The sequence below is a fragment of the Hydra vulgaris genome, chromosome 05 (genome assembly GCF_038396675.1).
Source record: "Hydra vulgaris chromosome 05, alternate assembly HydraT2T_AEP".
Lineage (NCBI taxonomy): Eukaryota > Metazoa > Cnidaria > Hydrozoa > Anthoathecata > Hydridae > Hydra > Hydra vulgaris.
This window is the reverse complement of record NC_088924.1, coordinates 38,530,194-38,549,901: the sequence shown is the minus strand read 5'-3', so window position 1 is coordinate 38,549,901 and position 19,708 is coordinate 38,530,194. Positions and strand designations below refer to the sequence as shown.

The 19,708-nt window shown below is 27.9% G+C and overlaps 1 protein-coding gene across 6 annotated transcripts in view; it reads right to left on the bottom strand.

Moving 5' to 3' along the window:
- The window catches only part of LOC100203327 (protocadherin-23), a 64,764-nt gene extending 45,363 nt beyond the window's left edge, over positions 1–19,401 (bottom strand). For 2 of the 6 annotated variants that reach the window (XM_065798114.1, XM_065798117.1), the window contains exons 1-2: positions 6,548–7,179; positions 258–403 (exon numbers count right to left, since the gene is read on the bottom strand). In XM_065798114.1, the coding sequence (XP_065654186.1) occupies positions 258–403; positions 6,548–6,788 (387 nt within the window). In that variant the 5' untranslated portion in view covers positions 6,789–7,179. Of the gene's footprint in view, positions 1–257; positions 404–6,547; positions 7,180–7,659; positions 7,824–19,195 lie in introns of those variants that run through there. The other 4 variants (XM_065798113.1, XM_065798116.1, XM_065798118.1 and 1 more) reach the window with 4 other exon arrangements.
- Positions 19,402–19,708: the final 307 nt, after the last annotated feature.

The window sequence follows — 19,708 nt, the reverse complement described above, 5'->3', positions numbered from 1 at the left end:
TGGATTTTAGGATTAAGGGTGCATACTTTCCCTCTACATACATTGACTATCTTATAGCCTGCTGCTGCAAGGGAGTGTGTGTGTGTGTGTGTGTGTGTGTGTGTGTGTGTGTGTGTGTGTGTGTGTGTGTGTGTGTGTGTGTGTGTGTGTGTGTGTGTGTGTGTGTGTGTGTGTGTGTGTGTGTGTGTGTGTTACCTTTTAAAGTGTTTTTAAAAATTTAATAATTCTTAATAAGAAGTTAAAAAAAAATAACATACTAAACTTTCTCTGTCAATTTTTTTAGCAGTTCTTATGATTCCAGACTCTTTGTCAATGACAAAAAATCCACCTTCATCCTCAGCTGTACTGTAAAAAACTTCATCATTATCACTATCTGTTGCTGTAACTTTTGTGACATAAGTACCTATAAAAAATTTTGATAGTTAAAATAATAATTAATCAATAATATTGATTAATTATTGACAATATATATTCTGAATTACATGGTCTTACAATTCAAGAATGTTTACAAATAGTAAAATTACTAATGATGCGTAAACACCTAATAATGATGATGTTAATAACGAATAATAATATATAGCTTAGCTTCCAATACTGAAATGCTTACAACATTTATTATCGAATGCTGACAGATCTATTGACAATATATAGTTATTATTTGTTATTATTATCGAATTTGAAATTCTTTATTTAAATTTTACTTAATTTTAAGAAAATATTGTGAATCGCTGCGATTAATTGTCTTTAAAATGCGATTGCATTGGCCTTAAAACTGTAATAGTAGGTTTAGTGGGGGAAATAATATTTTCTAATATTATTTAATATATTATATTAAAGATGTTAGTGATGTGAATACTTTGCCGTGTTTTAAAACTTGAAGCTTACTTAAAACTTAAAATATATATATTAAAAATACGGCAATATAAATAAATATAAGAAGAGTAGGTAAAATTTTGGTCTAACTAGAGCACTTCTACATGTGAGCGAAAAAATAATTATTAATAAGTATTAAAATTATTTCTTTTTGACGTCTTAATTGGCAAGTTTCACATCAATTAAATTGCTACTTTCTAAATGGTTTTTTTTTTATTTACTTTTTTTTCTATTTTAATTTTTTTCTATTTTTTTATTGTTTGCTATCTTGCTTGCTTATTTTCAGTAGAATACTTATGAAATATATTTTTTCATATTTTTATATGAAAAATTATGTTATTTAACAGAAAACGAGCGGAAACAATTTGTATTTGTATATTCAGTATTTGTATATTTGTATATTCAGTCAGGGTGGCGCCAGCATTTTTTGGTCTTCGAAATATCTAACTTCCAGACATGAAGAAAACTCCAAACATTTATATGTTTATACTTATGTAAAATAAGGATGCTTTGCAAAAATTTGCAATGATTGGAGCCAGGAAACAAAAAAGACCCAAAATTTTATCTCCCCACCCCCGTCCCGAACACCATAAAATGCTGGATCTGCCTCCTGAGTCTTGAGGTAGTCAAAAAATGACTACTTTACGTAAATCGCCATTATGTTATGATTACGTTTTGATTCGAACGGTTTTTAAAAACTTATTTATTTAATTATTAAGGGAGTAATCCACTTTGATTAAAGCTTTCAAAGGTTCTATTCAAAATTCCTTCTTCAACGCAAAGATTCCATTTTAAATTGCCGCTGGAATAATTGAATCGGTGAGAAGAAGAACAGTACTAGTCCATTTTTTGTTATTTGCACTTTTTTTTCATAATTTCATTTACCTTATGTTGATCTTTCTATGTACTACTAAAATAATACTAGTCCATCTTTCTTTCATTATTTTTTGCCATAAAGTAGATTTAAATTATTTAAAGAACAATACTTGTCCAGGACTAGTACTGATTTTCTACTCTATTCTTATAACGCACCAAATCAACTTTAATAAATTCTATCACCAGAATGCGTCCAAATCTATAAAATGTTAGTTTAGTACAAACGTAGATAATTGATAAATAATTAACGTTATTGTTTTGTTTAATTTGAGTTAAATACTAATTAACGATTTTTTGAATTGTTGTTGAAAAGTTCTGTTTAATAATCACTTGTGATTCAGAAACAACATTCGATGAAGAAAATAAATCGCCAATAAAAGAAAAAAAAAGTAAAGCAAATCCTCAAACCTGGAAACGACAAAAGATAAAGCGAGTCCGCGAGAAATGAATCTATATACTAGCATGTCAGGTATGCTAGTAGAAGCTAAAACTGCTGGATCAGATTATGTTTGTAAACGTCAGTGCATGAAGAAATTTATTGATAAAGATAGGAAGACAATTATTTGCAATTTGTACGACGGCAAATGTAAAAATGACGCGAATACTTTTTTACTCGGGGATTAGTCGAACACAAACCTGTTATCAGACGCCGTCATAGAACAGAAGTTGGTGCAGCAAACACAAAACTTAGAGAAAGTAATTTTTTATTTTTTGCTAGTAAAAACAGTGATCGCATTTCTGTATTTATATATTCTTTATGAGTTTGCATGCCATATCGCACATTCAAGTACAGCAACTAAAAAATATTCTCTAATCTGGAGTGTCAGCTAAAGACGCACGTGGAAAGTACAACAATAGACTAAATCTAAAATCAATGTCAAATTCATTGTTAAACATATAGCACATATTGAGTCATTTCCGGTAGAAACATCTCATTATTCTTCCAAAATTTTGAAATATTTGCCTAGCGGATTAAATATTAATACAAAGCACAGTTTGTTTACAAAGCAACACCCCGATCTGACAAATAAAATTAAGTATGAGTACTACCTAAAGTATTTTCAAGAAAACTACTATCTCAGATTTGGACGTCCTCAAGTTGATGTGTGCTTAGAATGTGAGAACTTGGGATTTAGAATACGCGACAAAAACTTAAACGACAATGCTAAAAGTGTGGCGGCAGCACAGCTCATGGTCCACAAAAGACGTGCTATTAAATTTTATAATAAGATTAGAGACGTAACAAATTTTTTTAATACAAATCCAAACGTAGACGCATTATGTTTTGACTTTGACTCATGCAAAACCTCCTTCTTCCGCACATACCTGTTCAAGAGGTATTTTACTATTTTCAGCTTTGGGTAAATACCTTTGAAATTCACAATCTGGGAAATAATACGGGACACTGTTATGTTTATCACGAAGGACAGGCTCGAAAAGGCTTAAATGAAGTATTTACCTTTCTACAGAAATATATCTTTTCAAAAATTCCGGATTCTGTTCAAGAACTTCATCTATTCTCTAATGGCTGCTTTGGGCAAAATAAAAACCAGACCCTTGTTAAATTTCTAGTAGCTCTACAAGCTGGAAAGTGTTTTTAAAAAAATTTATAGTTGTTTTCCTACCCGGGGACACTCATTCCTTTCCTGTGATAGAGATTTTGGTACAATCAAAAGAAATATACGAAAGCATGATCGCATCTACCTTGTGGATGAGTATATTGATTTGATAGTCAGTAGCAAAAAATATTTCGAATCATTTACGGTTACAAAGATCACGTGCTTTAGAAGGACATTTTAAATTTCTAAGATTGGTGGCCTACTGTTTATAAAAAAGCTCCAAAACCCATCAGAGACAACAAACGCGATTGTGCATTTTCTGTATCGGATTATAAAATGTTTATTTATAACAGTGTAATGCTTGGGTATCTGACAACGTATGACTTTATTGATAGACTATGTTCCAGAACTTTTAAACTTGTAAAAAATAGTTGAGCAACAACTACCCAGCAAGAGAGTTTATCAGGAACCAGTTGCAATAAATGAAAAAAAGATCAATGATATTAAAAAGCTGGAATGTTACATACCCACAAACGCAACTGAGTTTTATAAAAATGTATAATCTTGGAAAACAACCGGCAGCGTGGAGGTAGATAATTAACTTTTTATTTTATTGCAATGACTATTGTTTGTTAATTTAAATACTTAACTGTTTAATAAAGTATAGCATTTCACGTAAAGTTCGCAGTTTTTTATTCCCTACTTCGCAAAAATTTGATTGTGAGGAAGAATAGTACTTGTCCAAGGATTTTATTTAATTTTTGTAGCAAGAGCAACTTTTTTTTTGAACTACCACTATATTAACAGGTCCTTAGGGAATAGAAGTAAACACCTGTTTAGATAACTGGCATCCAAATTAAATAGTTTATAAACTATAAATGTTTAAAACTTAAACATTCATTATCTCAAAATGAAAATATTGGACTAGTATTGTTCTTCTCTTCACCGATTCAAGTGTACTACTAAAACAGTATCACAATTTTAAACAATTTTCGGCTTTGTTCTCTCTCCAGCTAGTCTATTATACCTTCTTGGTATCTGCAACGTGTACTACTAAAACAGTATCACGATTTTAAACAATTTTCGGCTTTGTTCTCTCTCCAGCTAGTCTATTATACCTTCTTGGTATCAGCAACATAAATTTCTGCCTGCCCTTGAAAGTATTACATTATTATTAGAATTTTCAGGAAAATCCAATTTGTTTTTTAATGATCTAAATCTTTTCTATATTTTTCAAATATGGTTGATTTTCTTTACACCCTCACAATCACAACGCACTATGCTATCAGATGAAGCACCAGTAGATGGATTTTTGTAAAAAAAGAATTAGTTTAGTGACTTGCTAGTAAGAATTTATTAATCAGTCTCAATTTTCTTACCACAGCACAGTAGGTTATGTACGGCTTTTTGCACTGAACTGAATTGATTGGTTATAAATGACTTATTTTTCTGTCTGTTGGGTTTTCATTCTGGAAGTTTTTATTGATTTTCACACACTTCTAGTCAAAAAAAATTTTTTTTTTTAGCGGTGCTGAATTTGTTGACTTAATTTAGTTGAATTTGTTAACTTTTGCCAAATGTGCTTGTATAAGATATTTTATTCAAGTCGAGCTGTGCACGAAACTCAGCACCCAAACTATAATTTTAAAAATATGCAATAAATTTAATTTTAAAAAAATGAATGTTTATTTTTTAAAAAAATTATTGAACTAATTCGTTTACCCGTCATACATTTAAAACTTTCTTGCTATATATTTGTAATTTGCTGTAAAAATGCAGCCATTAATTTTATTTATAACAACCAACGTAATTTTTCTGTCTTTCCTTGCCTTTGGCTCCAAGGCATCTACAATAAGTAATAAAATGTCGATGAAAATATATAAAGAAATAAAATTTGTGTTAATTATTTTATGTAAACAGTATTTTTACAAGTTATTTTACTCAAAAGAAATTTTGTAAAGAGTTATAACAGTGGGGTTTGCTTTCGTACGTAACTTACGAACTTAACTTACGTAACTTACTGACTTACCTCAGAATTAATGTGTAGTATTCTTTGGTGAGTTAATTAGGTCGTCTTACACGTCACCTTATTTTGGGAAGAACATCATCGAAACGCTATATTTCCAATTTTCATGTACCTAAAGGCTGGAAAGTAGCATTCCACTTGAGAACTTTGAACTTTTTATTGTATCCATCTTTATTGTTCTTTTCTAACATTGAAAAGTATTTAGATTTGATCCACATTTTCATTGCAGGTTTCCTTTAATATAATTTTGGCATTGTTCTTCGCGTCCTGAAAACTGTAAATTCGGTACGTGACATGGGAACTTATCTATAAACGTTTTAAAGCTGAAATTTTTAGCGCAGCTAAAGTATGAAACCGTGCTGTTTTGTGTTGGGGAAGGAGGAAGGGGGAGGGGGGACGGCGGTGTTCATATTTTAAATTAGTTCAAAATAACTGTAAATTTTTTTTTTATTTTTCTTTTATCTGAAACACAATCAAATTCAGAAATATTCTTTTATTATAATTATTTTACTTCTTGATAATCGCATATTATTAGAAAGATACTCTTATTGTTTTATCTTGCAAAAACGTTTGAAATGGAAGACGGTAAAAATTCTCTTACATGAAAATAAAGTTAAAAAGTCAAAATTTAAGTTTTAGCTTACAAAGCAGTTAGTTGATTTTTTTGGCGTATTTTCTGTTATCTAAATTGAGACCACCGTTGATTGGAGAGAATCGATAATTTTGTATTTCAAATTTTCCGTCTCATCACTAGTCTTTGTTTTTTGGTTTTATTATGTCTAATTTTGCAGATTAATTTATATACGAAGTATATAAATTAATCTTATGCGAAATCTATTTTTCGACTATGTTCAAAATTTTAAATCTTAATTTCGACTATGTTCAAAATTTTATCAATTTTGAACATAGTCGAAATTTTTTAATTTTATACTAAATCTTTGGGTCATTTTAATCTTTTTAAACGGCATTTGTGTTCTAACATGTTGATTTCTATTGTTTAAGCTTTTTTTAAATAATTTTGTTTTGTTGGTTTTTTTAAATTTATATCATAAAAAAACTAAATAAATAAATGATAGGTTAATAAGTACATTTTGATAAATATATGTAAAATTAATAGAAATAAACATCTCTTTAAAAACTTTTCACATTAAAACTGTACTGTTTTGCTTATTAAGAAAAGTAAATAACAATTCACTATTTAAAAAATTCTTACCGATTGGTTCCTCCTCATTTACTTCAATAACTGAAATTTCATTACTAAATTGCGGAACATGATTTGTTGCAGCATGTACGAACAACCCTACAATCAACCACAAAACTATCATTTCGTTAAATACTATGTGTGAACAAGCGTGTGTGTACGGTCGATAGCGCATATACTGAGTGGGGTTGTTAATACTGTAATACTTTAGTACTAGGTTAGTTATTTCAAACGAACAACCCTGCTGTTGCATTTCGCCTACAAGAATTTTATTTACTTGTTAATACAAACTTTCTCATCTAGCAGTATTATTGTAACATGTTTTAAATTTTTTTAAATTTTATAATTTAATAATTTTCTTTTCTCGAAAATAGTTGATAAAGTTTTTATTAAATTTGATATTGTTTTTAGAATGTATTTTGTTGTTTTAAATTGGTTTTATTTAATAGCAAAAACTGCTGGCGCGGATTATATTTAAAAGTTCAAAAGTCTACTGAATGAAAAAAAGTTTGAAAGCAATTTGTTTAAAAATATTAATATTTTATCTTCAAATAAATTACTTTTATTATTATTAATTTAATGTCATAATTAGTTGTCTCAAATATAATCAAAGCGAATCTAATTTATTGCGGCTAGCTTTTAACGGACCAAATTTCATTTTTTAAGAGTCACTACAAACAGAAGTTGTTATTAATTTAAAAAACATTTATTAATAATTAGTGACTTAACTTGAGTTAATTAATAATTAAAAAAAAAAAACATTTAACCGATTAGCAACTACTTTTTGAAAAACAAATGATCGTACCATAAGGACCACCCCACGGATTGTGGTATTCTGTTTACAAAACAGTACATATAAAGTTGTGAGTTAAAAATTTAATACAAGTTCTAATTAAAAAATTTTTTTTAATGTATGTGTAAAAAAAAATTATATTACGGAAAATTACCCCATAAAAGAAACACACACTTTGTTTGAGTTTTTATTTGAAAGTATTTTAATTTAAAAGTCAATTTTGAACAACAAGAATACTAACAACAAGAACACTAACCACTATATAATAAAAAAAATTAACAAATAGTTCGTAATATTTTTAATTTATGTTAAATGGAAAAAAACGCCGTACCACATTTCCCAACTTATACATTCGAATTAGTACGTTTATCAAATTCAATGAACTTTATAAATAACATTCTATTGCAATATTTTAAAAACGTTTTCAGCGTTTTTCAACTAAAAACCAATATACAAAGTTACAACAACATACAACTGGTTCTCTAAAAGAATGAGTCAATCCGAATCGTCACCGATTTGTAACTCGGTTAATGATTAATTATTTAAATTTGCTTCGAGGTATGTATTACTTTTTAATAATAAAAAAAGTTATCAAAATAATGCAATTTTTATTAAAAAACGTTACAGCTAAAAAAAAAAAATGCAAGAAACAGAAAGCCGCAAGTTTATCTTCTTGCTTAATTTTTTTTTTTGGTGCTTGTCATATATAACATAAGTAGACACAAAAAAAACTAATTATAAAACGTTTAGGAAATTTTTAGTAAGTTTATGATTAAATACCAAAAATTTTTAATTTAAGTAATGAAAACATTGATTGAAAAAAATTGTCTGATTCTGTAATCTTTTGAACTGAATTTTTATTTTCTTTAATCTAATACAAGTGTTTGTTTTTTAAATCGGTTTACCATTAATCGACTTAATCGATTTACCATTAAAATGATAAATCGTTAAATTAATCAAGTTTTTATTCTTGCTGTTAAAAGAAAGACTAATGGCGCTAGATTCAAGCGATTCATCATTTATGAACGAAAATTATATATCAAACGTGGATTTATTCAAGAAGTGTTATTTTAAACAAACTATTTACAACGTAAAAATAAAAATGAATTGAGTATTGTGTCATCAGCTGTACTTTAGGGTTTTAAAAAGGCAAACATATTTTGGAAAGAGTATTCTATAATTCTATTACTATTTTAACTTACTCCGCGTATGCAAGTTGGATGATTTTAGCCTACAACCTTTTATTTATTTTTAATAGTTTTAGTGTTTGATATTTAGTATTACTAAATTATTTTAACATAAAATACTTTGTACAAACTATGTTTGTGGCAAATACATAAGTTTTTGAGCATGTATGGAGTTTAGAAGTTTCTCGAAAAATGACTTTGACGAGCAAAACTTCATACTTTTTGATAATCATGTTTTAGAAGAAAAATCTATTTTTCAATATTTCTAGTTTGCTCTGTTATTTAGCAGATATTTGACGTTTAAAAAACGATTTTTATACAAAAGTTACTGCTAAAATACGTCATTTAGACGCTATGTTTTTTCTGGTATGGTATTAAAAAAAACTTAGGTCTCTTGAGGTTTTGGTGTGGATAGGGATAAAAATAATGAAATAATGAAAGTTCGAAAAACAATGTTATATAAAAAAGCTACGATGAAAGCTGGGAAAAGGATAAAATATCTCAAACATTAAGCTCAAACATTATTGAGCTTTTTCGTAAAAAATTTTATCAAAATTGCTTGCGCATGCCTAAAAAACTTTTCCGCGCGAAAATTTTGAATGGAAAATCGACTTTACAAGTTATAAGTCGTAATTGAAATCTGTTTTTATATAGTTTTTTTTATTTTTTTTTTGTTTGTTTATGCCCAGGGGCGGATATAGGGTATGGCGAGGGAGTGATACAAATTATGATTAGGCATAATGGCTTTTTCATGCATAAGGCGAAAAAAGTTTTGCCTAATCTGATCTCGGTACTAGGTGTGAATTTAAATTACTCTAACTAACGTCAATCCGCCTAATTTGATCTGGATCTAGGTATAAAAAGTCTGGAAATTAATTGTGCAACTTGAAAAAAATTGATAAACAAGCCGGTAAACAGAATAATGATTTTGCATATAGAATTGCAAAGCTCTTTTGGTGTCTGACTTATGATGTCTAACATTTGTTATAATATACGAATTGTTTTAGAGCAAAATAATGTAGTTTCATAATTTAAAAGAACTTTTCTTATAAAGTAGATTTTTTATGTTTTTTGTATAAAGAAAACCTGCATTCATCTTAAGCAAAATTTCTGTTCAGAACTATACATCAAAGGCTCGAAATTGGATATACTTGTACCCATTCAGAAAGCTATTAACCATTTATGCTGCTTATTTACTTTATGCTATTATGCAATAAAGGGAGAAATTATCTTCAGTGAAGATCATTTGTTGCTTTATCTGCTGTTTTATGAATTAGCAAAAAATAAACAATAATTGATTTTCTCTTTTTGTTATATTATAAAACCATATGCTTGGCTCATGAAATTAAAAAACTGCTAGCATGGTTTTGTAATATTACTGCTGTGATGTTTGTATATGTAAATATATATTTCTTTATATAGATCCATACTTTTTATATATTATAAAAACAAATGGTTGTCTTAGTAAATCACAAAATGCTTGCGCTAGCAGTTTGTGATTTACTAAGACAAGCATTTGTTTTTATAATATATAAAAAATATGTAACTATATAAAAAATATATATGTTTACATATACAAACATCACAGCAGCAATATTACAAAACCATGCTATAGCATAGTTTTGTAACATTGCTGTTTTGATGTTTGTATATGTAAATGTATTTTTTTAATATAGATTTTGCATGATGTGAATTATGATATAAGCAAAATTTTTTCCACAAAAAGTACAGCTGATTGATGTTGCCTAAAGCTTGATGCCTAGCAGTAATGTCAGTTATATATTTTTTATTAATTAGCCGTATTTTATTTGAATTATACAGTTGATGGTTGGTGCAAAAATTTAGAAGTTTTAGGCACCATCTTTTTATTGGTTCAGTTATTCATAATGTGTTACCTGCAAGTTACTCTTATTTATTAAAAAAAAAAAAATCTAAAGGATTGTAAGGTTTGTTTGTATTATTTGAATTTATTTTAGATCAAATCTGGTAGCTGTCTCTATAGTTTTGTATTTTTTGCTATCATTGAAAAGTATTTGATAGTTGATGTTTTACGGGTTCTTACCTCAATAGAATTGTGTCTTATGCTAGAGAATCTCGAATTCTATCTATGTGGCGTTTTATTCCAACATCCAAAATTTAATCATTAAATCTTAATGGTATTAAGATTTAATGATTAAGTGACTTAAAAATGTGGATTGTGCTCAGTAGATATATATTTTTTTAAACTTTTTAAATTTTAGGAAACCTTTGCATATTTTCTTAAGGAATTACATTGCGAGCGCTATTGCCCTTACCCCAGAGTTTTTGAGGCTTCACAGAAAAATATATATTTAAATGAAACTCTGAAAATAAAATAAAAACTTTGTGCTTTATTTAAAATAGCCGTGGGCCCCAAAATACTTTAATCCACTACTGTACATTGCCATAATATATTATATTTTATATGTAATCCAGAAATAAAAATGTGCAAGGAAAAGCAACTTGCTAATTGATGGTGTATTTCTCTGTCATATGCCTTCAATCGTTCTGTATAAAAAATTATACACACGAATAGGAAGGAACCTTGACGTGGTTCATCTGCTTTAAATAAATACCTTCCAGACAGAAAATCTTTCAACCTTTATACAGTAGAGGTGGAGCATCAATGTATATTCTGAATTTAGTTAATACTTAATAAATAGAAATTTTCAAATTTATTCCCAAAACCCTTGACTGTACTATTTGTGTTCAGAGAGTAATAATATTCAGGTTATAAGAATCGTTTTAAAATTAACTTTGAGTATTAAAATTGTTATGTTTACTTTTAGTAGTGTATTGTTGATTTCAAAAATGAGATATAGGTGTAATTTCAATTCAATTTAAATAGATATTTTTTATAGAAAAGATGGTGACCCAAATTTAGTAAAGATTTACATAATACATAAAGAAAAAATTTGACTCAGTCATAAAACTCTTGTGTACAAAGTAAAAAAGGTGGGTGGTCATAATAAATAAGGTGGTCATAATAAATAAGGTGAAGCGAGAACTTTTTGAAAATATGAATCCGCGTTGGTGGGGGAAAAAATTTACCATTGATTAACTGGTTGGGAGCGTTTCTTTGGCACTTGACAGTAGTTTTTCATGAGAGGGGATGGGTTGGGAGGGTATATTTACACAAAAAAATTTCGCCAAAGGAGAAATAAATCCTAGATCTGCCCCTAATGCCCTAGCCATTTGTATGTTTTACAAATACAAAAATTGTAATTGTTTCCTACTGCAAATTTTTGTTTGTTGTTTATTTTGCTGTTTAATAATATATAGAGTTACGAAGCATATAAATAAAAATAAATATTGGCGGGGCAAGAAGAAGACTTATTTAGTCTTATCACCGAGCCCCATTCTCACGTACTTACAAAAACCGTAATATTTAAGTATCTACAGTTAACAAACTATTTATTAAAAAAATATATAAAAGTAAAATAAATAAAAACTCATTGTCTTTTTAAGAAAAATTTAAAGAATCAAAATTTAATGAAAGAGTAAGATCAAGTGAATAAGAAAAAATAAATAAGATATTATCATTTGCTTAAAACTTAAAAATTTAAACTAAGATTTAAAAATAAAAAGTAAATAAATTAATATACACCATAGAAATAACATAAATAAACTAGTATACTTCATAGAAATAACGTAAATAAATTAGCAAATGCCATAGAGGTAATACCATATTTAAGGTAATGAAAAAAAAAATTTGAAAACACTCAGTGACATAATTTTTGTATCAACTATTTTTTTGTATTTGAGTTTTAATTAAAAAAAGCATTTAAAATCGGATATATTAAAATCCATAAGTAAGAATGCCTGTTTTGATTTATTTTTAAACTGCTCTATACTAGTTTTACGTGTATTTACAATCTTGGGAAACATTTTCCACAAGTCAGTTCCACGATAAAGAACTGAATAGGAAGTTAGTTTTGAATTATATTTTAGGGCAACAAAATTATTATTTAAAAATTTTGTTGGATATTTATGAACTATTTTGTCAAAAAAAGGATTGAAATATTTAGGAGATAATGGAAGAGGCTCACAAGGTACAGTTCTATCAGCTCCAAAAATTGTTCTGCACACGTGTTTTTGTTTACAGTACAATTTTTTTTAATTTTGTATGGTTTGTACCTGCGAATGCAATATTGCAATAAATTAAATAACAATGAATAAAAGAGAAATATAAACTTTTTAAAAAACTTTTGTTTAAAAATGGTTTAGTCCTATATATCATTGTTGAGTTTTTCGATATTTTATTTTCAATACTTTTTATTTGTAAACTCCAACGCAAATGTTCATCTAAGATTACGCCTAGAAAGTTTACTGAGTTTTCTCTTTTAATGTTAGTGTTATTGATTATTAGATTAAGCAACTTGCTGGGAATATTTTGATTTATTCACTTTGTGGAACAAAATAAATATGGTTTTATCCAGATTTGGAGAAAGTTTATTACTTATAAACCACTCATTAACTTTCGATAATTGTTCGTTTGTTATTTCAAATAGTGTATTAATATCTCTGTGGAATAAAAAAGATTGGAGCCATTTGAAAAAAGAATACGATTTAATAGGTCTGTTGCTAAATTTAAATCATAAATGTACACTAGGAACAACAGTGGTACTAAAATAGAGCCCTGGGAAATCCCACAAGTTACGGCAGACGGGAATGTTTGTTTTTGTTCATACACTATAAATTATTTACAATCGCTCAGACTTTTGAAACAAAGGAAATTGATATTTTTTACTCCATAGTGTTTAAGTCTTTTTATTAGTATATTATGATTAACGGTATCGAAAGCTTTTGACAGATCAATGAAAAAGGTAAAGTAGTTACTACTGAATGCACATGATATTTGATTGACTAATTCAACCACTGTATGCTCCGTTGAATTTTTTTTTTGAAATTGTTTTGAATACAATATGCCGTTTTCTGATAAGTGATTAAAAAGCCTAATGTACATTGTTCTCTCAAGTAATTTTGAAAAACACGGTAAAATAGATATCGGCCTATAATTAGAGATATTTGAGTCATCTCCGGATAAATATCGGCGTGATTCGTGCAATTTTTTTAGCTTTTAAGGGACAATACCTGTTTTAAATGAAAGATTAAATATGTGAAATAACGAGGGTTCTATTATATTATATACTGATTTTACAACATTAACGTTAATTTTATCAAATCCAGCACTTTTGGTTAGTTTTAAGGTAAAAAAAGGCGGTTTGCAATTCAATTATTTTTAAATTAGGTCCATAACTTTATCGTAATTTTTTAAATAAGATTTAAATGGTGTTGAATTCATAGGAATTTTTATTGCCAAATTCGGATTAGCATTAGTAAAGTAGCTGTTTAATTTTTCAGCAATAATTGATTTATCATAAATTGTATTTTCACCAGTTGTTATTTTTTTTGGCAGAATGTTTCAATTATTTCTTTAATTACACTCCATTTTTTTATAGTGTTTCCGGTGGCTTTACTTAATAGTTTTGCATAATAAAGCTTTTTTGAGTTCCTTTTTGCTTTTTCAAATATATTTTTATGAGTTTTTTTTTTTCAAGTACTTATCATATAACTTTTGTTTTCTTTTTGAAGATTTTAGTAACCCGATAGACATCCATGGAGTTAAAACAATTTTGGTTTTAACTCCATGGATGTCTATCGGGTTACTAAATAATTTTTACAATAATTTTTTTTTCAGGAAATGCTTGATCGTATTGCTTGCAGAATCGATTTAAAAATGGATCATATACGTTGTTAACGTCATGTGACTGCAATACCAGATTCCAATCAACGTTATCTCATAAAAGATTTTAAGATTGTTCTACCGAGTTTTCATTGATCTGTCGCCTGAATATAATGGATTGAAAAGGAATACTGGTGAATAATATATTGTTAGTAACTAGGAATGTTGAGAAATGATCCGATAAGTCAGTTTTGATTACGCTTGTGTAAAGACATTATGTTAGTTATTAGTTATTATATTATCAAGAAGTGTAGAAGAGTTGTCACTCTCGTTGGCTTGTTTATTGTCAGAATTATATTATTTTGAAGAAGAGTGTTTATAAAATTGTTTAAATTGTTATTGGAAGCATGGTTTTTTAGGTCAGTGTTAAAATCGTCAACTAAGTAGGCATGACTTCGGGTTTTATTTATATTTGTTATGAATGGTTTAAGATGAGTTTTAAATTTTTTTATGCTAGTAGATGGAGGTCTATATGTGGCGTTTATAGTTTATTTTTTTTGTGGTTTTATTTATTAGTTCAATGCATAATGACTCACAAACTATTTCATTTACACAGATCGTGACGTTAGTTAAAACGAATTGAGTTGTGAGTTAAAATATATACGCCCCATTTAAAAATATATACGCCCCCATTTAAAAATACATACGCTCATTCATTTTAAAAAGAATTTTTTGATGTCCTTATTGATGAAACACTGAATAAAAAAGAAATTTTTTATGTTAAGTGATTCTCTTCTAATTTATTATTGCTCTGTTCTTTTAAGAATATTGAACATTCTATACGGTGGAATACATTTCAAATTATTTGTATATATAGATAAAACTTCTTCGACAAATATGTTATTCGCTAGAATTGTTTTAACTAATGCAAATACATTTAAATAATAAAATGTTTCTCAAAGAAATAGAAGAAAAATAAAAAAATAGTACTTTTTTAAGTTAATACATCTATGTCATCTCTGGATTTACATGAGAAAGCTCGAATGGCTCATGGTTTGAAGACTGTGGATAAAGGTATGAGTAAAAGGAAAGCAGCTGTAACATTTGGCTTTAAAAGATCAACTTTCTTTGACAAAAGTAACGGCAAGCATACTAAAAAAAATGGCTAACCAAATAAGTTGAGCGAAAGCATCGAGGAAATTCTAGTAAAAATTTTAATATTTATGAGTGATATTGGTTTTAGTTTGACTAGACTTGAAGCACTGTTGTTAATAACTATTTGTTTAATTCAAATCAAATGTGTTTTAATGGCGGCGAAGTTACACTTGCCTGGTATTACTTATTTATTAGACGTCATTGTGATGAGCTATCGCTCAGAACTTCAAATAATATACTGACAAACCGTGCAATGTTGACTCAGCTAGGCACTATTGATAGATGGTATTTATTAAAATTATATGTTTAAATGTAAATATATTTAATAATAAATTGCTTAAAAAAATAATAAATAAATAAAAAAGGCGCAATTTTAAAAGGTAAAATTCAATTTGATTGAAAATTGTAATGTGTACAAATTTTCCCTTTTTTATAAACTGCTGAATTTATAGCATTTTAATAACCTATTTTATAATTTTTTTAAAATTTTAAATCAAGGTTTGCACAAGTCTCTGATATGTACAACATACATGGATTCGCAACTAAGCCGTTCCCCATTTTTAATTGCGATGATCTTCTGGTTTTCAATGTGATCAAGGCAAATTTAAGGTAGTAATTTAAGTGTGTCGAAAAGGTTCAAAAGAGCCTAAGAAACTTTGCAGTAGCAACAAAAAGGCTTCAGTCACAACACTTGTTTGCTGTGATGCTTTTAGGACATTCTTGACTGTTCATGTTTTATTCCAAGGCTAAAGGTATTCATGATGAATTTGGGTATTTATTTTAAGAAGTATTTAAAACAGATGTGCGAATAATCCGCAAAACTCTGCATCTTAAAAACTACTATTTAATTATTTGAAATTTTAGATTGATGTCTAAATGGCTTCTAACTCAGGACGGTCAGTGTAGGCAAAGTTACACTTGCCTGGTATTACTCATTTATTAGACGTCATTGTGATATCTCACATTGTCCCACATTGCGCAAGCTTGAAGAATCCAAAGTCCTTTTTCTAGATGACCACGCCTCACATGTAATGCTGGAACTAATTCACTTAGCAAAAGAGAAGAACATTATTATTTTTATGCTATTGACTCATACATCTAACCTGCTAACGGCCACTTGATGTAGGCGTAGTCAGGACGGTGAAAAGTAAATGGCGCGGAATCCTAAATAAACATTTCATTCAAAAAGGTTTCAAAGATCACACGAAGCCTAGCTTTTCTGGGTTGCTCAAACAGCTTATTGACCAAAGCTTCTTTAGCGACAATGTGCGTTCCGGCTGCTAAGCAACAGGTATTTTTTCTTTGTGTCGGGAAAAAATAACTAATGAAAAATTAGCTATTGGATAAATTTTTCTGCAAAGTACTCAAACCTTACAAACACTGCCTATACCAGTCACTGCAGTTCCAGAAACTCCTTTAAGTATACAAAAGCATAGAACTTCAAGCACACAAACTTCTTCGAGCTCATTAAAACAAATACCTTCTTTAACATGCTGTACAACTGCTTGTGAACTGCTTGTGAACTTTGCATGTTGGCCTGCCCAAAGCTTCCGTATCAGAGTCAAAGCTAAATGTTTCTAATAATAATACGTGTCTCATGATTAGTTCCATTTTGAAGCTTCAGAATTCAAAAGTTGCATTTTGACTTCTGAAGAAGCTTTGATGGAACTTACAAACTAGCAAATAATAACATAAAATAAGAAGTACGAAATTCTTTTTATTTTGTGCCATTATTTGCTAATTTGTAAGTTCTATCAAAACTTCTTCAGAAGTCCAAATGTAACTTTTGACTTTTAAAAAAGCTTTGATATTTGATCAAAAAAAAAAAAAAAAAAAATTAGAAACGTTTTGCGTGAAAAAACAAAACAGGAGGCTAATTCAATTAAGACTCAAAAGCGTTTGGCAAAGGAAGCTGGTTTGTTTAACAAATCTATTATCAAACAACGGAAGCGACAACTAGTGTAATCAAATAAAAAAAAAGTAATCAAAATTCTGATTATATCAAAATCCAAAACAACTTTCCTATATCAACACTGTAAATCTTATGGTTCTTTTTATTTCAAAAAAAATGTCAATCTTGTGACATTTTTTTTGGAGATAAAATTGCAGCTCAACAACATTTATGGATGCGTTTTGAATCTTGTGACCATTGGTTGTGTGGATCTTGCTTTTCTTCTTTGGTCGATGATATGTGCAAGAATTGCCAATAAACATACAAAGCTTAATTAAAGCAAACTAGTATTTTTTTTTGTTTGTTAAAAAACTCTTTTTAACTTAATTGAAAAATATCTTTTTAATTTTATTAACCAGCGGCATTGCGAACGTAGCACGTAAATGCCCCCAAGAAGTCCTTATGGACTTTTCTGTGATAAGACCGTATAGACTTCTAGGGGCACCTGAATGAAAAAAAAAAGGGATAAAGGTAAAAGAAATAAAATAGTCGATTAAATATAATAAAAATAAAAAATAATACTATTTATACTTAAAAAGACCCTTATTTATGTGCTCCATGTTGTTTTCTTTGGCGCCCCAAAAGACTTTTTTTTAGAGTCCGGGACGACGCCCTTCTTGGTTACTGGTATTACCTGATATTATATCATCATTAAACAATAAAACAACATTTAAAAATTATTTTTTTATTATTCGTGAGGCGATGCGTTAGTAGGATTTATATTGCGACCGAACTTATGAGATGGTATTGAAAGTTCGCTCAAAGTAGATGTTTTCATTTTAAATTAAATATTGAGTATTAGTTTTTATTTTTCATTTTTTTATTTTTACGATTTCAATTATCAATATAATTTTCTCTATGTTTCAGGATAAAAACCTTTTTATTTAAGCCTGATAAATAAATGTTCAAAGCTTAAGTGACCAAACTTAAGCGATTTTACGGTATATATAAATAAAAAAACTTCAAAACGTTTTTTATAACACAAGCAGAAATAGTTTTATTATACAAAAAAAAAAAAAAATTTAATGAAATGAAAACAACCTAGATTATCAAAGATGAGATTTTTATAAAAAGTTTTAATTTAAGTTTTACTAATTTGTCTTAACTACATTGAGTAAACTTTAGTTCTTTAAAACACGGCCAATTTTCATATCTATCTTATTTAAACAAGATTTTTTTTTTACTTTTTGCTATAATATATTACTACAAAAAGTAAAATAAAAAAATTTTCATTAATGGCTGAGATTTATTTATAATGCAATCATGCAAAAACTAGAAGTTTTCTTTTAACACGGAAGGGGGGCCAAGACACACACTTTTTTCATTTTAAAATAAAAAAGTAAAATAAAATGCAAAAAATGTATTTAAACTTTTTTGACCTCTTTTCCACAATCTCTAACTCTAAAATTGCCCCACATCCCAGATAAAAGTTAACGCCGCCAAAATTATCTTTGTTAAGTAATAATTCGTTTATTATTAAAACTATATGAGTTGTTCTGTAAAATTTGTTGTTATAAACCCGTAATAACCTTTTACTAGGCCTTGATGCCAAATAAAAACAAAATAGAAGATCCAATCAATTGACTTGATTTGGCAAAATGATATTTTTACAATAAAAATATTTATTCAAATAAAAATAAGTTTGCTTAGTAAAGGATTAAAAGTTTAGAAGAATAAAATTAATTTATTTTAAAAAGAAATACAACATCAAGTTTGTTATATATATATATATATATATATATATATATATATATATATATATATATATATATATATATATATATATATATATATATATATATATATATATATATATATATATATATATATATATATATATATACATATATATATATATATTTGTCTCTACCTTTAGTAAGCAAAAGAACTGTCGTTATTAAAACCACATGCGTCATTCTGTAAAAACTCATGGGTGTAAACCAGATTATAAGTTTAGAAGAATATTACATTATTCGCGAAATAAAAATACAACATCAAAGTCGTTTTATACAACGTATAAAAAAATTCAAACTAATTTCATATCAACTCACATTTGAAGAGGTAACCACATTGCTTGAAAAATGTGCATTATTTATCATTATCTCTGCATCTAACTTTTTATATATTAATTTTTGATAAAGATTTTCATCATTTTTTATATTAATAATTTACTATTAATAAAAAATATAACTTCCCTAGTGACATCAAATATCAATTTATAATGCATGCATTATTCATTTAAAATGAATTTAACCTGTATATCAAATAAGACTAAAATCTTTTTATAGCTTCTGTGATTAATCAAGTTAATATTAGAATATAAATTAATTAAAATAACAAATGAAAGTAACCCGCTCTAAGAAATTAGCAGAATTTCATAATA